The 20,794-nt window shown below is 40.8% G+C and overlaps 1 protein-coding gene across 4 annotated transcripts in view; it reads left to right on the forward strand.

Annotated features, from left to right (window-relative positions):
• The window catches only part of ctbp2a (C-terminal binding protein 2a), a 65,801-nt gene that overhangs the window by 37,711 nt on the left and 7,296 nt on the right, over positions 1–20,794 (forward strand). For 3 of the 4 annotated variants that reach the window (XM_038737441.1, XM_038737443.1, XM_038737440.1), the window contains 2 exons: positions 15,814–15,968; positions 20,014–20,158. In XM_038737441.1, the coding sequence (XP_038593369.1) occupies positions 15,814–15,968; positions 20,014–20,158 (300 nt within the window). Of the gene's footprint in view, positions 1–5,089; positions 5,873–15,813; positions 15,969–20,013; positions 20,159–20,794 lie in introns of those variants that run through there. The other variant, XM_038737442.1, reaches the window with a different exon arrangement.

Raw genomic sequence — 20,794 nt, forward strand, 5'->3', positions numbered from 1 at the left:
CTGCTGTTGGAAGTGGCGACGTCTGTTGTGTCACAGTGCAGAGTTCCTTTCACCATCAGATGTTCTTCTTAATATAAGGCTGTGAATTCCTTTTCCCTCATGAGTGAATAAAGTGTCTGGTGTCTCTCACACTGCCTGGATTAGATCTGGCATTTTCTCTTCATCTTTCTCTTTTTCTTTGTATAAATTGATCCCAATTTCTTTTTTGTCCACCCCCAATCCTTGTGGCTATGACAGAAAACAGAGTAGAGAGTTTGGGGGGGGGCGTTAGAGGTAATGGGAGAAATATGATTTTAAACAAACGTCATACCCTGCTCAGCACATTCATTCATGACTGTGGTTGTGGGTTACAGAGCCCGTCTGCAGGGAAATGAGGAAAGATGGGAGGCGACTGAACCAAAGAGAGCAGAGCAGAGCAGAATATTGAGCAAGAAAGACCAAGGGACGGAGTTAAATGCACAAAGGGCTGCTTTAGATTTGATAGTGAAAGAATTACTGCTTTAGAAGCAGTGATAGAGTCTTAGAAATGGGCGGAGGAGTGAAAATGGGAGATTACATAAATGGAAACTCTGTCATGCCATTTTGGAGCAAGTGAAAGAGGCAATGATAGAAGGAGGACGTCTCATTTCCTGTTTTTTTGTTATTTCTTTTGTTTTTATAATAAGAAAAAGAAACCTGGACCATCAGGGTCATGGTCATTTTCTATCTGGTTTAGGGCCGCAACGGATGATTCTTTTCAATTTATTTATCAGATTGAATCCATTTATTGTTTGGTCTATGAAATGTCGTAAAATGGAGAAAAAGAATCCTCACATTTTTATCCAAATTGATGTTTTGTCCCCCCAATAGTCCAAAACAAAAAGATATTTAATTTACATAGATGTAAAACATATAAAATCAGAAAACCTAATTGTTGCAGATTATTTTTCTGTTCAATTAATAGACAAATAGTTTCAGAACTTGGATAGCTTAGTGTATGTTTGAACATATATCTCCCAGCTGTCCTTTATTTTTCAGAAAAATCCTAAAAAATATTAACTTAAAAACTGACTCCTGTCAGAGCTAGTGACCTGTCCTGGCACGCTGTCTCTATTTTTTTCTGCTTGTCTTTTTGTTTGCAGATGCAGTGTGTACAGAATGCAGATACAAGTGCCATCAAAAGAAAGTGAACATTGAAGGCAAAAAAAGCTCTTTCTGGCCATTTTGCTGCTTCCTTTCACAGAGACTCGAAGTCATTACCTGCTGTTTGTGAGAGCAGAGGTGAAGAAAGGAAAGACAGAAGAGGTCACATGCTCAAACATTTGCAGCTCACAAAAATCAAGTCTGATGAGAATCGGAAAGTTCCTGACACCAGCTGTCCTCATCAAAAGTCCTGCCACCTTCTCCTTTCCTCCTTTATCCTTTCCTTTTCTCTCCTCTCCTGACCTTTCCTCTTCCTTTCTTTCCTTTCTTTTCCTGTCCTTTCTTCTCCTTTCCCCTCCTCTAGTCTTTGTTCCTTTCCTCACCTCTTCTGATTTCTTCTTTCTTTTTCTCTCCTTTCCTTTCATTTTCTCTCCTTTCCTCTCCTCTCTTACAGCCAACCAGAGAGTCACCCTGAATTATTCATTTTGAGAAAATGAAATCTTCACGGGTGTTAAACCAGAATGAAGAAGAGCCATGGCTGACCATGTTGTGTGTATGCAATGTGTGTGTGTGTGTTTGTGTGTGTGTGACTAGGCGCTGGAGAACTTGAGACTTTGCTTGGCTGTGTTTTAACAAAAGCGTGGGGGAGATATGTTTAGAGGTGCAGATGAATCTCATTTGCACCGGAGGAAAATATTATACATTTCTCAGTAAGCATGTCACTCGTGTTCAGGATCACATGGGGCTGTAAATGGGATTCTGTTTTTTAGTCACACACAGGGAGGAGAATTTGTGTTTGTGTGTCTGTATGTGTGTGAACAGCCATCACTGCATATTTTGATCCTAAATTTCCTAATGTTTCTTTTTTTTTTTTTTCTTTTTTTTTTTTAGATATTTGGCCAAAACACACATTTCTAAACAAGCAGGTAGCCAGTTGCTGGATGAGTCAAGATGTCATGTGTGTGTGTGTGTGTGTGTGTGTGTGTGTGTGTGTGTGTGTGTGTGTGCTTGTTCGCTGCTTCAATTTTCTTCAATACCAGTTCACACTTTATTTGTCTAAGCCTAAAGCATATATGAGGGGTGTAATAAGCAACACCTGCCCCATTCATCCCCTATCCTCTTCCTGTCTATCACACAAACACAAACACACACACACACACACACACACACACACACACACACACACACACACACACACACACACACACCCTCTTGCTCGCTCACATCCTCTTTACATCTCTTTCTCTTTCTAATCAGGCCAGTTGGCTCAAGTCACAGAGAAAGAGAAAGGTGGAGGAGGAGAGTGATGGTGTTGGAGAGGTGGAGCGATGCACAGACGGGGTATGAATGGGAGAAGCAGAATTTATGTGCCGAGATCGCCTCCCTTAAAAAAAAAACTCAACATCTGTTATCCACCTGCAGCTGTGCCATCTCTTTTGCTCTCTTGTTTTTTTTGTTTTGTTTTTTTTTATTCGCTGCCCCTCTTCTCCTCTCACCCACAATCTCATTCGTGCTTCAATCATTTGGCAGTAGCACATCATGTAGATCACAGAGGCAGATGGGACGGTGAATTTTGGAGGTCAAATTATACCGTAGGCCCTTCTCCCTCCAGTGCTCCCTTTTCATGAATGAGGCTTTTTTTTTTTACTCCAGGCCAGGTTTGTGGGCTCTGGTTACATGTTGTAACTACACTCCTAAAATTACACTCCTATTGAGCTTACAGTAAATACATACAGTACAGTATTTGCAATACAACAGCATACTGCAATTTTGTTTTTTTTTTTAAAGTTACAAATCCTGGCTGTGCAGAGATGCTGAGTGGAACGTAACTTAGTTCCTCAGGTACCCTTTCATTCATTGGTTCATTTTGTTCATTCAGTCAGTCATTCAGGGCTGCAACAATTATTTTCACTCACGATGAGCTTTCCATGAATAATATACTATGACTATAAAATGGCAAGAAATGGTAAATATGTCGACCACAACTTTCGAGAACCCAAAGTAACATGTTCAGATTGCTTGTTTTGTTTGACCAACAGTCCTAAAACACTAAGATATTCAATTTACAGTGATGTAAAACAGAGAAACGCAGCAAATCTTTACATTTGACAAGCTTGAACCAGCATATTTTTGATGATCATTTCTACTAATCAACTCAGTTAATCTGCTACACATTTCACCACTAATCCATTCAGTCACATGTTTGCCCATTCGTGTCTACTATAGCCCAGCCGATTTTTGAGGATGATGCTGATATTGATATTTGGGAGGTAAAAAAAAACAATATAAAAAAAATAATAATACAAAAACAATATATTGGTATGTTTGTAATATTTTTCTTAATTGTGACCAGGATACATACTTAAGGATACAGGATACAACTTAAGTTGCGCTTCAAAAATCTACTTGTCAGTGCTCTCTGATCTACAAAATATTTAATGGAGACAGTTTGTAAATGACCTCAAAGTTTAGCATTTCTGTATTGGAATGTCAATAAGATAATTTCGTCCGATATATCTGTCTACCACTAATGTCTGCACACTGAACCAGGATCATTCACTCACCTCCTCTGTGCACTGCTGAGCTTTGTGAAACTGTATGTACGTGTTTGATATTAACCAAGAAGCAATATCAGTACGTGAAAAACAACAAAAAAAAGAATACATCAACCATATATCAGCTAGTATTTCTTTTTATGTATTCAGAGATCATTCAAATTTGAGACAAAGGCATAATTATATTTATATTTTACTGTAGAACAATATACTTTTTTATATTGTATACTGATAATATATTAACCCAGCTAACAGAATGCAGCTATTAATACTTCTGCCTTCATTATCCATTTCTCTGCCGATTATTTTCTAAATTAATTGACAAATCTGTAAAATCAGAAAATTGTAAAAAAAAATAAAAAAAAATAAATGTCCATCATAATTTCGTGATGTGACATCTTCAACCCTAACATGTTCTCTACAAATAATTTGTCCAACCAACAGTCCAAACCCAAAGATTTTCAGTTTACTATGATACAAAACACAGAAAAGAAGCAAATCTTCACATTTGTAAAAACCGGATGGCTCATTTTCAGAATCCATGTTCCCTCTACAAAAGCACTGTTGTGTCTATGTGTGAAGACCTGACAGCCCGGGCAGCTCTCTTAACCTTCATTATCAAAATCCTTTTTAAGTTGTCTGTCAGAGTCAAAGTGGCTCGGTGGCTGTCTGCCCTCTCAAACCAGCGTAGCAGTAAACATGCTAATGCGTTACTCCTGTGCTTGGCTCTAAATGTCACGATCAGTTAGACTCCTGAAAGGATTTTCCTAAGCGTTACCGGAAGTTTCACATGCGACTCCGCTAGTGTCTGCAAGTACAAGTGTTCTGATCCCCAGAGCAGGTGTGTGTCTTACGAAAGAAATTTATTTTGCAACTGCAGGACTTTCTATAAAAAAAAGAGTGCTCACAGTTGCTTGTGCTCTACTAAAAGATTAACCAGTCTTTGCACGTCATTTGCCCAGTCTGAGTGCTCACCTCAGCTTCTGCCTTCACCCTTGTATGAAACATCATCACCCGTGTTTCTGGGTTTCTTTGCATGTATGTCTGGGTCCTTTGTGTAACTGTGAGAAGTGTTGATGTGAATGTTGAGCAACATTCCCGTGTCGAAGCCTAGAAATGAGACACTTAAAGGCTTGTTGATCGGCAAAACCAATCAACTTGTGCTCATGTTAAATAACGAGGAGGGAGAGAGGGGATATTGTGATGGGGGGGGGGGGCACATCACAAATAATAAAACAGAAAGGCAGCAGGGGAGAGGAAGGGAGGGGGGAAAAGAGAGAAGGAAAATATGTTGAGCGAAAGGGGAAGGTCGGAGAGAATGGAAGAGGGAGTCGTACGTGTGCCAGGAGCGCTACACCTCTCGCTGTGACTGGTGCTCTTCAAGGATTTTTTCCCCCCTCCTCACTCTCGTCTCTTTTATTTACCTCCCTCTTTTCTTTTCTCCTGCATAGCAGTGGCACCGGCTCCTTTTTCTCTGTCTTTTTTCGCCTTTTTCCATTTTTCTCCCCCCACCCCTTCCTCTCTCTCTGTCTCTCTTTCACTGTGTCTTTCTGTGACTCGCAACAAAAGGCTGACGGAGTGAGCCCTGACGTCTGACTGAATAGCCCAAACCTGCCGTGAAGGGAGAAGAGAGGGTGACGGAGCGAGGGAAGAGGAGGCTGAGGAGGAAAGATACAAGTGATCTGGCTGAAGAGGCGGAAAGAGGAGAGCGCACAGAAGTGCTGATTACTGGCTGAAGACGAGTGGAGATCCAAATTCTTTTTTTTTCTTCCCTCCCCCTCTTTGGAGATTAAAGGAGTTCAAGGCACCGCTTTAACCACACGAGGGGGGGGGGTGACGATCGTAGTTCTCGTTCTCCTTCCTTCCTCCCCCTCAACCACTGCCCTCCTGTGCCACCTTCCATTCCCTCCCTCCTCCACTCAAGAGTACCAGTCGTCTGAAAAAGAGAAATGGAGGTTCTGGGGGTGAGGTGACGAAGGAGGACAGATTTGGAAACAAGCAGTGGGAGAGCAAGAGAAGACGGGAGGGAGGCTGGAGGAGGAGGTAGAGAGGAGAGGATAGCCCCAGGGCATACTGTGTGAGAATCCCACCAACCCCACTTCTTCTTTCTTTTCTTTTTTTTGATCCCTCTCCACTACATTTCTTCTGCCATGTGCTGCTCCTGATCTGAAGAATGTGGCGACAGCATTTCCCAGGCAAGAAGCATGTTTCACATTGACGTGTGTGTGTGTGCATGTAGTCATCAAGCGTAATAATAAAAAGCTGCAGTGTGTGTGTGTGTGTGTAATGGCGAGAGGTGGAGGGGAGGGGGTTGGCTTTAAGGCTAATGAGCCTCTTATGTTTTTGCAATGGAGTGTGTCATGAAAACCGTGTGCGTGTGTGCACATGAGGGCAGGCACCCATGTGAGTGTGTCAGTGTTTCCTTGGTTCGAAACCACAGTACTCACAGCACAGCAGCGAGAGGGGAGGGTGAGATTAGATGGGTTGTTAAAAAAAGGGTCAAAGGTCACAGAAGAATAGGCATACGAGTGGTTGTACCTGTGTGTGAGTGCTGTCTGTCACAGGCATTCAGGCTCGTGCTGAATGAATTTGGGGCTTGTTATTTTAGATTTTTGTTTTGTTTTTTTCAGTGCTCATTTTGATACTTAAAAAACAAATGAAAATATCAGTAACAACCTGAGAAAATGTGCATAAAGAAATATAATTTGGACCACAAAACGCTTACTTATTTAACCGTAGTGGGACTCTGCCTTATGAACATAATCAGCAGCTAGTTTGCACTTTCTCTCTATTTTTCTCAGACATTGCAAAAATACCTTGTTTACTGTAGTTAGTGTTGTGTCATCATCTGTTGGTGCATGGGGAAAAAAAAAATATAAAAAATGCAAAAATGTGTTTAAGCTTCTTTATTTAAACATTCCATATATATTCCTGTGAGATGTGTTGCATACTTCTTGATTTTGTGTCCACGGTTACTCAGTGCTTCCTTGAGTGGATGTAACTAAGCTTAGATTCCTTATCTCCCTCTCCTGACAGGTTTGTGTGTGTTTGTGTGTATGCATGTTCCTTGACCGTGTGTGTGTGTGAGTGTGAGTGTGTGCGTGTGTGCGTGCAGGAAAGCTGTGCTGTTCATCAGCGCTGACAGCTTCTTTTGTCTCCTAATTGCTTTTAGGCCTTGCTAGCAAAGCACAAAAGACAACATTTAAAGAGGAGATGGTGATGGATGGATGCTCTTCTCTCTCACTCTGTGTTGTATTTACCACCTGTGATATCTTTATGTTTGCGTGCGTTTTCCGCTTTCTTCCTCTCCCCTGCCTTACTCTTTTACATGTAATTTTGCCCTGCCTTTCTCTCTCGCCCTTTTATCTCTTCCTTCCCTCGCCCCTCTTGGCTGGGCGTTTGGGTGGTGATAAGTTTGGAGGAGGGAAGGCAGGGGGAGGACAAACAAGGTCTTTGTGCGTCCACATAGTGGAACAAGAGACAGGCTGGGGTGGCGGCGGTGTAGCCGGGTGCTGATAGCGTCCGGTGGGGGCCTGGAGGAGGCAAGTTTGCAAAAAAAAAATTACACCTCCACTCTTTTTCTACTGATGCCAGGGGATCGTAAACACACTCCCAGAGTAGACACTCCCAAGAAGACATGCGGCGGGTTCTCGTTAACATGTATTTAACATTGCTTTTTAAGTAGCCTGCAGCTGGACATACGCAACAAACACTGAGAAAACAGACGTAGAGTGGAAGGGAGCATTTGCTTAGAGAGCTGTGAATGCCCCCAAACATTTTATTTAACAATTTCAGTGACATCAGTGATCATTAATGGTTATCATATGTGGGTGTGTGTGAAGCTTAGTGTAGCCAAACTATGTGTGTGTGCTTGCATAGTACTGAGCCGCGTTGGGCCACAGTGAGCATGTTTGTGTTCCTGATGTCTCCCAGAGAAACACCGATCGTGCCACTTGTGCTCAGACGCTGCTCTAGTCAAAGCTCACGCTCCGTGTTTGGGTTGCCAGGTTGGGTGGCCTGTGGCACGTTGCAGTGTGGGGGCTAGATTTGATGAAATGAAGCTTTTCCCTTCTCACTGCTGCACTTGCCGCAATGAAAGCCCGCTGGGTTATTGCCCCTGCCCCCCCCCCCCCCCCCCCCCCCCCCCCCCCCCAGGACTATCCCATCACTGAGGCCCCCAGCTTGGGAGTTGCTAGGTAACCAGAACCAGCTGTTGGTCCTAAGCCCGTTGAGCCCATTTTGGCTCTACTCTCCACTGCAGAGTAGTTTTCTCCGAAAGCTCACTGTGAACTCAGCGACCGCCGCTGTGGCCCTGACATCATCGTGCCATGGAAAATCTTCCTCACTTCCTTTTGTTTCTGCAGTTTTATTGTTCTACGGATGCAGTGACCAGTGTGGGAGCGTCCATGGCATTTATCACACCGGTTTGAGTAATTTAGGAGCTTTTCATCACCTTTCTACTACTAGGGGGAAGAAGAGGGGAGAGGAAAGTGAAAAGAATGAGCTGGTGGGTAACGAGGGTTTTAAGAAAAAAAAACAACCTGTGATTTAGAGTCAGTTGAAAGTGACACAAGGATATAAGAAGAAGAATTTCTTTAGTAGTCTCTTTTTGAAAATTTAATTTGATATATATTAAAAAGAGATTATGGCAGCGAACACGGTGTCATTGTTCAGGAAATCAGATTAGTGCAGGTAAGTTTATGCAACTCTTTAGTTCCACAGTGGACCATTTACCTTTCAAAGTGTGTAATGACCTCACAAACAAGCTACAAGTAAATCTGAGGGGAATGCATTCACTTCCAAACAAAATAGTCTTTGTAAACCTTCCGAGGCATGTTGGAGATCCATGAAACCACAAAACCACAGCACACAATCTGTCAGAAAGTAGAGCTTGGGAAATAAAGATAACCAATGTAGTGGGATTTTTTTATAAAATACAGATTTAAAGATTGGTTTCCAAACCCAAGGGGAGGAACACAGATTTGAGTTTAGGTTTATTTTCTTTTATTGATTGTTTGCGCTCTATTTAGGAAATGATCCTTCTCCCTCTGAAAACTCTGACTCACAGTGTCTGGCAGCAGAGCTTTCTGAGTCGCTTTTCCAAGATCACCCCTTCCAAACAAGAGAATTAGACACCAGATCATATTCACTAAGGAGAGACATATTTCTATGAGTTCTTTTTTCTTTTTTTCCCCCTCTAACGTTTAAAAAGATGACTTCTATTTCTGTTGTCAGAATCCAAAAAGGCTTTTGAGTTTGAAACATCTGTAATCCATTTGTGGTTGAAAGCACACTCTTGCCAGCTCTGCCAAAAGTTTTCATACTTCCTGTAGAATCATCCAGTTGGTGATTAGCGTTGGCTAAAGGATGATATCAACCTTAGTATATTCATACTTCCCTTTAGGGACTTTACAACACATGACCTCCACTGGATAAGACTCTCTGCTTTCACACTGAACAGGGTTTAGATTTAGTTAGTTAAGCTGTTGGTTTCGTTTCTTTATGACTGGCTGGCTTACAGACAACGCTGGCTGCCATGCTATGATAAATACTTGGGGTACAATAACAGGAAATTGACACAAGCAATTAGCATTTTTATCCGAAAGACTACCAGCCAAAATATCCTACCGCCTAACGTAAACCATCTTTAGTCAAGTTGTTTCTGCTGATCACAGACGTTTACAGAACAGCAAATAGGCACTTGAAAAATGGCTCCAGAGTCCATTTTTGTCCCACTTAAAAGTGAGTCTGGTGTTTTTGTCTGGTGTTGGGTGGGACCCTGTGTTTGGACAAGGAGCGTTCTGACTTTGCTTTTGTTTCCTAGAGTCCGGGTTCTGGGTCTGGCTGCCGGGCGGGGCGGCTGGCAAGCTGTTGCCAAAACTCCCCGGGCTTGTGCCGATCCAGGGAGGGGAGGGAAAAAGAGGGACGGAGAGAGGGAGATGGATATAAACAGAGAGAAGGTTGAGTGACGGAAAGAAAAAAGAACCAGATGCTATCAGTTTTTTCATTCCATAGTAGCTGGACCTTTGGCCTACAAGTACTGCCGTGTGTGACCCTAGAGTTATGCAACACATATAACTTAGTGGGACAACATTCACGTATGAGCTCCGTTTCAGGCTCCTTTGCCAGTTTAAAAATCCATAACTTGCCACCTGAATGTGAGTGTTGGTTTTCTTGTGATTAGGGAATCATTATTTCATGATCTCTGTTATAACCCAGTTTGTCTTCTAGTAATTATTAGATTAAATGTGCTTGATTCTCTTAAGCGAATCATCTGAAATGAACAGTCATAAGGTAACCATTCCCGATTGTGTTACTGCTTACATTTAAACATACACAGATGACTGCTATTACAGGCGTCTGCACTTGCAAACTAATTCTAAGTCTCTGTAATATCCCTGTAATATTCCACAAGGGCCAATAATATCTCTGTGGTAATGAATATTTAGTTTACAGAGGCCTGTAGTGACCAAATAAGATGCAAATAGTAAGGAAATGCCTATAATATTACTACCAGAACTGATTAAATGTGTCTGTGGTATGTTTACGATATAGTAAAAAGTATTTACTGACTGGTTAGCTCAGGATTTGCCATCTACAAAATGTTTAAGGACTGGGCAATAATTTAAAATGAGATCATTCTGCTGTCCAAATGAATTGTTCCGAGTGATTTGTAATTTAAAAATAACAAACAAAAACTAAAAAATTAACATGAAATTTTGTATACCTTTGCTATATTGTGATGTACATCTCAATCTGTAAAATATTCTTGATTACTGATATTGATTATAACCATATCACTCAGCTGATTTTCAAAAAATCTTTGTGTTGCTTTCCAACCAAGATGCCGTGTACAAAATCAATGTTCTCATGATGGAAGGTAATATTCTTCAACACAAATCAAAAGTACACCCTGACACTCCTCTTCAACAGAGCTCAACTGGCTCTAAAACACACCAAATGTAGTTTGCACATCATAACAAAGTAAATGAATAAATGGTGATTTTTTTTAAATGGCAAAAACACACGAGACAAAGAAAGTAAAAGTAAATAAAAAATGTTTGGAGTCTTGCAGGTGAGTTAAGAGGTCAACATCACATACTCCAAACACATGATGCTCTGGAAGTATAAAATTTCATATCAGATCCACCATCAGTGTATCGAGTACACACGGATTGATAAGGCATTAGCACACTTGCATGTATCCTAACTGTGGTTGATTTCTGGATACACTTGAACTTTGGACTTGAATGAAATTGACAAGCACACATAGAAAATAGGGGTGGGGGAAAAAATCGATATAGTATCGTGATATTTGCCATGGCAATACTGTATCGATACACGGACGCAAAGTATTGATATTTTATTATATAAATTGCAGATGGGAGTTTTAACTTTTTGGTACTAGAATAATAAAATCTATTGCTTTTTTAGTCCACTAGAACCACTAGGACCATATAGAGGACTGAAAAAGTGATATGAACAAACAGAGAAAAGTATCTTTTTAGATAAACAGATGTTGACAAAGTTTGACTTTAGGGACCTAATTGGAAGTTGGAAAAAGGTAATAAATTGCAATATATCTCAATATATTTAAAATCGCAATAAAATCGAATCGCAACATAAATATCGTGATAATATTGTATCGTGGGGCCTCTGGTGATTCCCACCCCTAATAAAAGACCATTGGACTTGCTTTAGAGTGTGATTCTATATGCCGTCTACTCAGCCCTATTACATTTACCCCCTGACACTGACGCTTTTGATTGGTTTACGAACTTCAAAATGATGATAAATTATGCTTGACCTGCGTGAGCAGGGGGAAATGCAGTGTAGTGTACTTCTGAAAGGGTGAGACTAGACAATAAAAAGGAACTCATTAACTTTGATGTGGCAGACAATCTCTGGAGGGATGGTGACAAGAGGCCCTTACAGAGTCTCAGTCAACAACACCTTTCCAACAGAGTGTTTATTTCTTTGCAAATAAACAGGTGAACTTTTACTCCATAAATATTAAGTATATAAAACACACATTTGCTCATGTCTGATAAAACATACTGTCATTTTTTCTTTTTTTCTTTAGCTGAGTGACTGAGGGAAGTTTCACTTTCTGTCCTAAACCAACAAGCTCCTTCAAAATCACTGTCCAGGTATCCGACTCATTGAGACCCTCATTAACAGCCTTGTTAGGCGTTAATTATCCGCGGATTCATCATGTGTTAAATGCGGTGCCACATTCTGCCTTATTAGGCTTTAGAAAGGCTATTAGCCACCAGGAAATAATTAATCAACAGCATTTTGACCTACTTCCTACAAGTGACGCTGCTTTTTCCACCAGCTGCTTCTTGTCTATGCGTGTGTACAGTGGAAGCAAGTGATGCTCTGTTCACTGTTTGCCTCTCCTTTCATCTCCGAGTGCGTGTGTGTTTGCGTGCGTTTCCACATGTGTGCCTGTTTGAGTCGCAGTAACGTTGCCTTGCATGTGTGTGACTGTTTGATGATAGAAGTATTTTCTTCCTCAGCCGGTCTGAGCTGTGATAATGAACTCTGCAGGAGTGTGATGAGGAGGCGCAGGGAGAGCTGTGGAGCCACAGGTGGGTTTGGCAAGCGGCCCCCGCCTCCTCTCGCGAAAACACACTATCCGTGTGCGCACCAGAGGGTCTCATTGTGTATGAGACCCTCCGGTGAGAATAATGCATGCTTTCAGCTTATACTGAAAAATGGAACAGAAAGATCAAGGTCACTTTTTCCACATTATTTCTTTTAACCTTTTCTTTTTATGCACCTTTCTTCTTATCTCGACATTCTTCTCTTTTGATGTGCCATTTAAGCAGCCATGAAGCACTGCTTTTATTAGAAGTGCTGCACAATAATATTGTTAATGGCTGTAATATAATGAATTATGATGGGAAAGAATCTCTTTATCTCTACAGCATTTTATAAAACACAGTTATAAAGTAGCTCACAAAGCAATTACAGAAGCCTCAACTCATAAAATCAACACAAAACACTGAAATGTAAAAGCAAAGCAATAATAAAACTGGAGGAAATGGTCAATAATAACTAGCAGAACATAATTTCATCAACAAAAAAATGTTTCAAGCTGCTATTTAACAGATGAGAATCATTACACTTGTTAAAGCATTTTGTAACTTGTTTTTGAAAAGTGCTCTACAAATAAAGATTATTATTATTATTATGGTTTAAAATGCTCATGATGGCCCAGGCTGGATAATTTGTTGTCTTTAAGCTGACATGTGAATCAAACAGTGATCTGAGGGTGTGCGTGCGTTAAAGGATATTCCACCATTGCACTTTCATAAAGTTGGGGAAACTCACAAGAGACGGACTGAAAAAAAGAAGAATCAAAATTGAAGCAACACCAGCCGACATATCCATTTTTTTTTATCTAGCACCAAAAACACTGTATACTACATTTTCCACAATGTAGTAGCTTCTTTCTCTTTCGGCCAGCCTTGCCTCCTAAATGCCCACATCTTTCAAACTCCACACATCCACTTTGTAACGCAACTCTCAAGCCCAAGCCAGGACACTCCTGATGACATCACTATGGCATCATCAGGGTTATTTTTTTCCAAACTGTTGTATAATGTCTCCAAAGCCACAGGAGATATAACACAACAGTTTTCACAGGCTGTCTCACAATTCATATTCAAGTAGGCAGCTCACTTGAGATGTTAAGCTTAAGAGATACAACATTTTTTGTTTTTCAGCCATCACCGTCTTCCTTCCTTCCTTCCTCGTCATGTCTCTATCCGCTCTCCTCCTTTCCTCGTTCTTTGCCTTTAATGCCTTGAGTGGTCAACTCTTCTCCTGCATGTCACCTCTGCTGTCGAGATGTTTTGTTGCACACGTCAGTTTGTTGCTTCTGAGTTGTCTGAATGTGGTTCACCTTCCTCTGTCGCTTGATAGAAACAGAGAAAGAAACGGTCAGAAAGAACGTCACCAGCTACTAGATGGATGTCAGTTTGTCAAAGCTGTGATATTAACGACACACTGCTGAGCTCTTTTTAATTAATCTCCTGGCACAGGTATTCTGTTATTCCTTATGTTGTGTTTATGCATTTGCAGATTTGTGTGTGCATGTGTGTAAAAGCATCAAACTCTGCATAATTTATACTTTAGCACTACATAGCATCAGAAGATTTGGTACCACAGAAGTGTATGTAGCTTGTAAAAGGTATAAAGTATAAAGTGAATCTACACTGTCACTTTCCTAAAAGTTTGCCAGTTCACTTTGAGTTTATGCAAAGACCAGTTTGTTTAGCTCATGCCTACATGGTGTTGACTGGGAAAATGTATTTTAATAAATAACTCATAACATGCGGGACACTGAATTGATGTTAATGTTAAAAGACTTTATCTAACATGGAGCTTAAAGCCCCTGAAAACCTGATGTCAAATGTAAATATTTCTCTGTAACATTAAGTATTGGTGACTAAATAAGGAACAATTGGAGTTAAAGTTTGGGGGGGGGGGGCAAAAAAACCATTGTTGGTTGTTATTTATGAAGAGTTTAGCCCTCTATATCTGCTAATCTCCTTCATCATGACTGTATGTGTGTGGTGTGATGAGGTTTTATTGACGGTGCTTTGGCCCAACAACTGGCATCAATTTTAGATTCAAATGTTGCTTAATTCTGATTGGTGCATGGAAATACTGTATGTGACATTGCTTTTTTTTTCCACATCTGAGACCTGCCCTTTTTAAAACCAGTGAGAAGCACACAAAAAAACATACAGATACAGAAATCTCTCGTGATACAGCCAAAACTGTTCCGACTTTGGCAGAGATTTTTGTTTTGTGTAGGAACCTGTCACTCGTAGTAACAAGCTGATTGAGAAAATAGGTTTTTAGGACCTTTTTAAAAATATCATCTTCTGAAAACTTGGATCAAGAATCAGTGCAACCTTTTTGATTAACTGTGCATAACAGAAAAACAAGACCGCTGGTGCAGAATTGAAGCGCAGTTAACTGAAACACTGCTGCATTTACTTGCACCTCTTGTTTTTGGGGTGTGTTTTTATGCATTTTGTTTCCAGTATACACATCTGATCTGTTTAAAGTACATATGTTTGCATGTTGTAGTTGTGTAGGTCACAAACACTGTTCTTGCTTCCCAAAACTGGAGGAGTTATAGAGACAGACACAGAGCGAGCAGGCTTGGATGTCCTCTCCAGCAGCGCAGATGTCACTAAATAAAATATTTCATAATCCTGCCCAAATCCTCTAATCACCATGACAACAGGCAGCAGGGAGCCAGAGAGTGGTGGTGTGTGGACCTCCCCTTTCTCCTTTTTCTTTTCCCCTCTTTTTAGTGGAATTTGGGTCCACACTATCAGATTTTTTCCCTCCTCAATGCCACACTGTTTTCTTACCGCCTAAAGCCAACGCCACATTAATTTTAGGGGAAATTAAGTAGATTGGCACATTCAGAATTCATCACTACTGGCACATTGCTAGTTTCCAACAGTTTTTGCCACTTTTCTCCCAGAAGGGCACCCATATCGCAACTCAGTAACATGGCGAGGACAAAGATAGAATGCCAAAAAACTCCGGGAGACGTACACAAGTTTGAATTTGATTATTAAATTGGGCCGCTGATTGTCTTCAATGTCTTCAGGCTGGTGCTGTTAAGGGTGTAAATTGTGCACACACACACACAGGAGCACACACTGAAGGCCCGCCGGTTTCTGTACGGTGATAGGATAATGGAGGTGATGACCTCATGGGGTGAAAGGACCTGTTGCCTGGTAACAGTGTGGGTAACAGCAAGAGAGGGGGGCATTCATATCACCAGCTTTGTGTTTTCTGTGAGTGTGTGTGTGTGTGTGTGTGTGTGTGTGTGTGTTTGTGTGTGTGTGTGTGTGCAATATTGACCCGTGTTGCCAGGTAAGGGAGATAATGGTAGTGGTTTAAAGTAGAGAACTACACAGGCTCGGATGTGTGTGCCACTGATTTAGCCTATCACACTGGCAAAACACACAGTCTCAGCCTGTGTAAACACTTCCTGCTGCTCGGTGCATTTGCTACATTTTACTGCTTCTTCTGCAGCTCACTTGAAAGCCTGTGCCAGACATAAATAATTAACTCCCTCTCTTCTTTCTCTCTGCAGGTATTCGGCCCCAGATTATGAATGGGCCTATGCACCCGCGCCCCCTGGTGGCGCTGCTGGATGGGCGCGACTGCACCGTGGAGATGCCCATCCTCAAAGATCTAGCCACCGTGGCTTTCTGCGATGCCCAGTCCACACAGGAGATACATGAAAAGGTAGAAAAATAACTTTTCAGACTTCCCCTTTCATGTGTAGTTTTTAGAAAATGCAGCAGCTACAATTCTTACTACTAGAAAATAACAGGATTTCATTACCGCCATTTTATTGTATTTCAATCCCTTATAAAATGCCGTCCTGGGATGGCTCTCTAAGCCTAGTCCAGAATCTCATTGTTTGCCATGAAGGATTTTTTTGGCAGCCTTTGTTTATGTGTATCATTAACTTTAATTAGTTCTTGCTGATTTGCTGTCAATTATCTCTTCCTCTTTTGTTGCTTCAAGCAGTCTGGAGCTCATAAACATTAAGTCTAGAGTGGATATGTTTCAAATCTGCCTCACTACTCCACCAAGAAAAATAAGTAAAGGGCGGGGGGCTAGTTACAAGGCATATGGCATATCATATCATGTTTACTACGATTCCTAGAGTCATATACATATATATAGTCTTGATAGTTTTAATAATTATAATTATTGAACGTAGATTGACCTTAATTTCAAGGTTTATTTACTTTCTTGTTGGTTGTTATTAGCCTACTAAGGGTAACTTTGTATAAAGTATAAATGTGATTAAAGTGCAGTGAGACGTGGAATTAAGTAATTTTGTTTGTAAATTTAAATTATATGAAACACTACATTTTTAGTGTTTCTTCCTCAGAGTTCACTCTATTAGAACTGATTTAAACAGGTCATATTATTCTCTTTTTCATTTTATTTAGAGGTTGTACCAGAACAATTTTACATGGTTTAATCTTACAATATGACATGTGGTACAAAGTGAGGCAGATAGGTTACAAAAGTAAAGGCTAGACTTCAGTCCAGCTGTTTTCAGGCTGTTTAGGAGCAGTGTTTTCTGTGGGTAACTTTTTCACTTTGCAAACTTACATGCACTAAAAAAAAAACAACACTATAAAGGAAAGGGGGAATGGGCAGTGCAGTGGTTAGCATTGTTGCCTCACAGCAAGAAGGTCGTGGGTTCAAACCCCGGTTGCCTCGGCCTTTCTGTGTGGAGTTTGCATGTTCTCCCTGTGTCTGCGTGGGTTCTCTCCGGCTAGGTTGATTGGTGACCCTAAATTGTCCTTAGGTGTGAGTGTGAGTGTGAGCGATTGTTTGTCTATGTGTGACCCTGCGATGGACTGGCGACCTGTCCAGGGTGTACCCCGCCTTTCGCCCGATGTCAGCTGGGATAGGCCCCCCGCAATCCTGCGGTTGACGATGGATGGATGTGTCTGAACAGACAGCGAAGATGTGGGAACAGGAAGAGAGGCGTAGTTTGTAAATTTAATATACAGTACATGTTTGAAAAAAGTGTCAGAATGGGTCAGACCACACACTGTTATAGCAACATCTTCAGACTGCGCTGCTTGCTGTAACACTAATGCAGCTATTAGTGGAAGCAAGTCATAAGCAGAAGGCGCACACACATACTCATAGTTTGAATGTGATTCTTGAATAATGTGCCTTCAGTTGAGTGCAGAAGAATCGTCTGTCTCCTCCCTCTGTGTCTTCTCCTCTGTAATGTTTTAATAATATTTCAGCCCACTGGCTTGTTCAACTCTCCCAGTTCAACTATAATGGTTTCATCACTGACTCTAATCCCATTGGGTGCTGAAGTGCTGCTTTGTTAAATAAGGAGGAGGAGGAGGCTGGTAATAGAAATGCAGCATAATTGTTCCGAGCCAGAGTGGGTGAAACATTTGTCTTATTTTACAGTCGGTAGCAATTTTGCAATCCAAGCTGGAGGGTTTGTGAATTTACACTCAAAAAGAGAGTAGGAAGGGCTCCACTTCATTTCATATCAATTTCAGTGAAAATGCTACCTTTTAGCAAATGATATAATAATTAAATAATATGATTTTAGAGGTTACACAAGAATCTCTGTCCAGTAAGATGCTCTCATAGTTACCCATTACATATACTGAGGACCCATCTGGGGGAATAGATATTGGCAGCGTTCCCACAACTATAACTGCACAGCAGAGGGTACAGATGGGGCTCTACACACACACACACACACACACACACACACACACACACACACACTTGCCAACAACCTCTCTGCAAGTTTCAGTATTCAAGTACTGGTCACACACAAGTATATAAACAAACTCACGCACCAAGCAGGCAAACTACAGCACACTGCTGTCTTTTTGCATGTGCTGCCTGGAAGTGAGCAGATGCAGCGATCAAGGGATCTCTCACTTTAGGAATCAGCGTAAATCATAGTACTTGTGCAGTGTAACTGCAGGCCAGTGGTGATCTGCAAACATTTGGTGGCCTGTTAGATTACACGTTAAAATAAATTTATTAGAAAGCATTCAAACTGTTTATTACTATTATTACTATTAACTAACACAGTACTGCCCTTGGGAAGACACACAAGATGCTTTGAATAGAAGAAAGTGTCTTTGACATGTATGCTGTATCAGGAACTGTTTTTATGAAGCACTGCTGTTTTAGTGCAAAGTAAAATTGCACTAAAAATCTCAACCATTGTTGAGAATGTAATTGAGAAAATTACATGTATTTCACTGCAGAAACCCCACATTAATCTGGACAAAAGAACGTTTCAAGAGAAATGAAGCATATCAAGAATTACATCTTTTTTTTTTTTTGGCATTTGGACCTTTTTTATTGATAGTTCACAGTGAAGTGATAGACAGGAAACATTGGGAGAAGGATATACAATTTTCATTAAACTTTGAGACACAGAAACTCATTATTATTAAACCTTTATTTAACCAGGCAGGAAACTTAAGAACAACGTCTTATTTACAAGGACGACCTGGTAAGAGGGGGGAGTAGGGTAGGGTGAGGGTAGGGGGGAGTGGATACAGGTTTAGACAGACAACTTTTAGTATTTAAACATGAGTGTCTCATGGCACACTAGAGCTCCCAATTTCAGAAATTTCTCCCAGTGCCCACTAGCTTGTGGTGCTCTAATGTGAGGGAGGGGAAAAATGGAAGAGGAAGGGGAACCAAGTACCCCAAGTACTAACAGGAGTGCCTTAAACGATATGTGTTTATTATGTTTTAATAAAATTGATCAAATAATGTATAGAAATATTCTTTTTAACAATAGTTTGGGAAATTTGCTTGCTACAAACAGGTAAATGAGAAGATTAGTGATTAGTTTAGCATAAAGCCTTCGTGTGCTTTGCAATATTCATGATTCTTTGCTGTAGGTAATAGCTCAATAGGTGAAGGTGCACATGCATTGCAAACAGCAGAAAGGTTCTTTAACTAATTAACACAATACAAAAACCCATTTGCTCACTTTTTCCACTTCATGTAAACTTGCTTTCAGTTTATATTCCTGTTGCTTAACAGTCGGCTGTGACTGTCATTTTCCAGCAGCGTCTCCAGCCAAGCCTGCTGCTGGCCTGCTTCGCTGAAGTAATGAGATTAATGCACGAGGAGAGCTTCAACCTTGAATTTAGCATCCAGCTCCCACTATAGCTAGCTCCAATAAAAAATTGTTGTATGGAAATTCATGGCTATGCTAATCTGGTTGGATTAAGTTAATTCAGTTAGCGGGTTGTGAATTTAAACCTGTTATTTAGCAGCCGTGGCTTGCAGCAGCTACTTGTTTATGCTTTCTGGGTTTCTCAGGGGCTGTCAGTCTACTTTATGGACCTGCCTGCATCCACTCCAGCCTTGTTTGCATACAGTCTAACTGAATGGATTGTGACAAAAACCATCTTTGACACTCATTATGAACACACAGACAACTACTCATATTTTAGCGCACACATAAATAATCAATTTGCATTTAGATGAAGAATAACGGGCATAAACTTAGGTCCTGGAAAATGGGAGGTGGTGAAAGCACGCTTATCCATGTTGGCCGCAAGAAGTTGCTCATACATAATGTTGTGGAAGAACCATCTGAATATCTATGTAGGGATAACATTGTGGACACAATATAAATACAGATTAAAGTACAGATTACAGTTTTCTTCCATCTCTAACACAGCTAATAATTATTGAGGAAATACTGATAAGACAGTGATGATGATGCCTCCAGTTCCCTTGTATCCCTCAGGTGCTGAATGAGGCAGTAGGGGCCATGATGTACCACACCATCACCCTGACCAGAGAGGACTTAGAGAAGTTCAAGGCGCTGCGCATCATCATCCGCATCGGCAGCGGCTACGACAACATCGACATCAAGGCTGCTGGAGAGCTCGGTGAGACAGGGGGGACAGATGCAGGAAAAAAAGAGGAGGGAAGATGGCTATAAACAGAGACGTTGTTCAGAAGCAGACAGTAATCATATGCTGAGAATAATGAACAAGGAGAGGTTGTATCTGCCCATATGGCTCATTCATTCACTTCCCCATGAGGAAAAAATGAAGAATAAATCAACACAAACAGAAGTGATACATTGTAGATAAGGATAGTGCACCTTTTGGATGGGGGCCAAACCAAACTCCGCTTGCTATGTTGACTTAATATAAACAACATATGTAACAGGCATTATTACATACTGTAAACAGAATATGTAATAGAACTGATTGCATATGCAGAGCAGATGCTCCAACTGATATCAAACTCTCCCTCAGATTCCCACTTGGCCCCTTTGGCATATGTTTGGTATGTGAGCAGGATTTAGTGTGATATCCTAATTATTGTCGTTTGTGGTAATACACTTTAGCACGCTGACATGGATTATTTTGAGAAATGTTCTTTTCATGGACGTAATTAGCAGTTATAATTATCCTCTTATCCTTGACAGTTCAGTTTTGTACACAGTTCATTTTTATTTTGTGGAAGGTCATAAAGAAAAGAAATTTCCTGCCAGTTATTTTGTGGGATAAAAAAAA

Source organism: Micropterus salmoides, unplaced genomic scaffold (assembly GCF_014851395.1).
Source record: "Micropterus salmoides isolate LMB-PRFRI ecotype aquatic unplaced genomic scaffold, ASM1485139v1 Ms_hic_scaffold_22, whole genome shotgun sequence".
In the NCBI taxonomy this organism is placed as follows: Eukaryota; Metazoa; Chordata; class Actinopteri; order Centrarchiformes; family Centrarchidae; genus Micropterus; species Micropterus salmoides.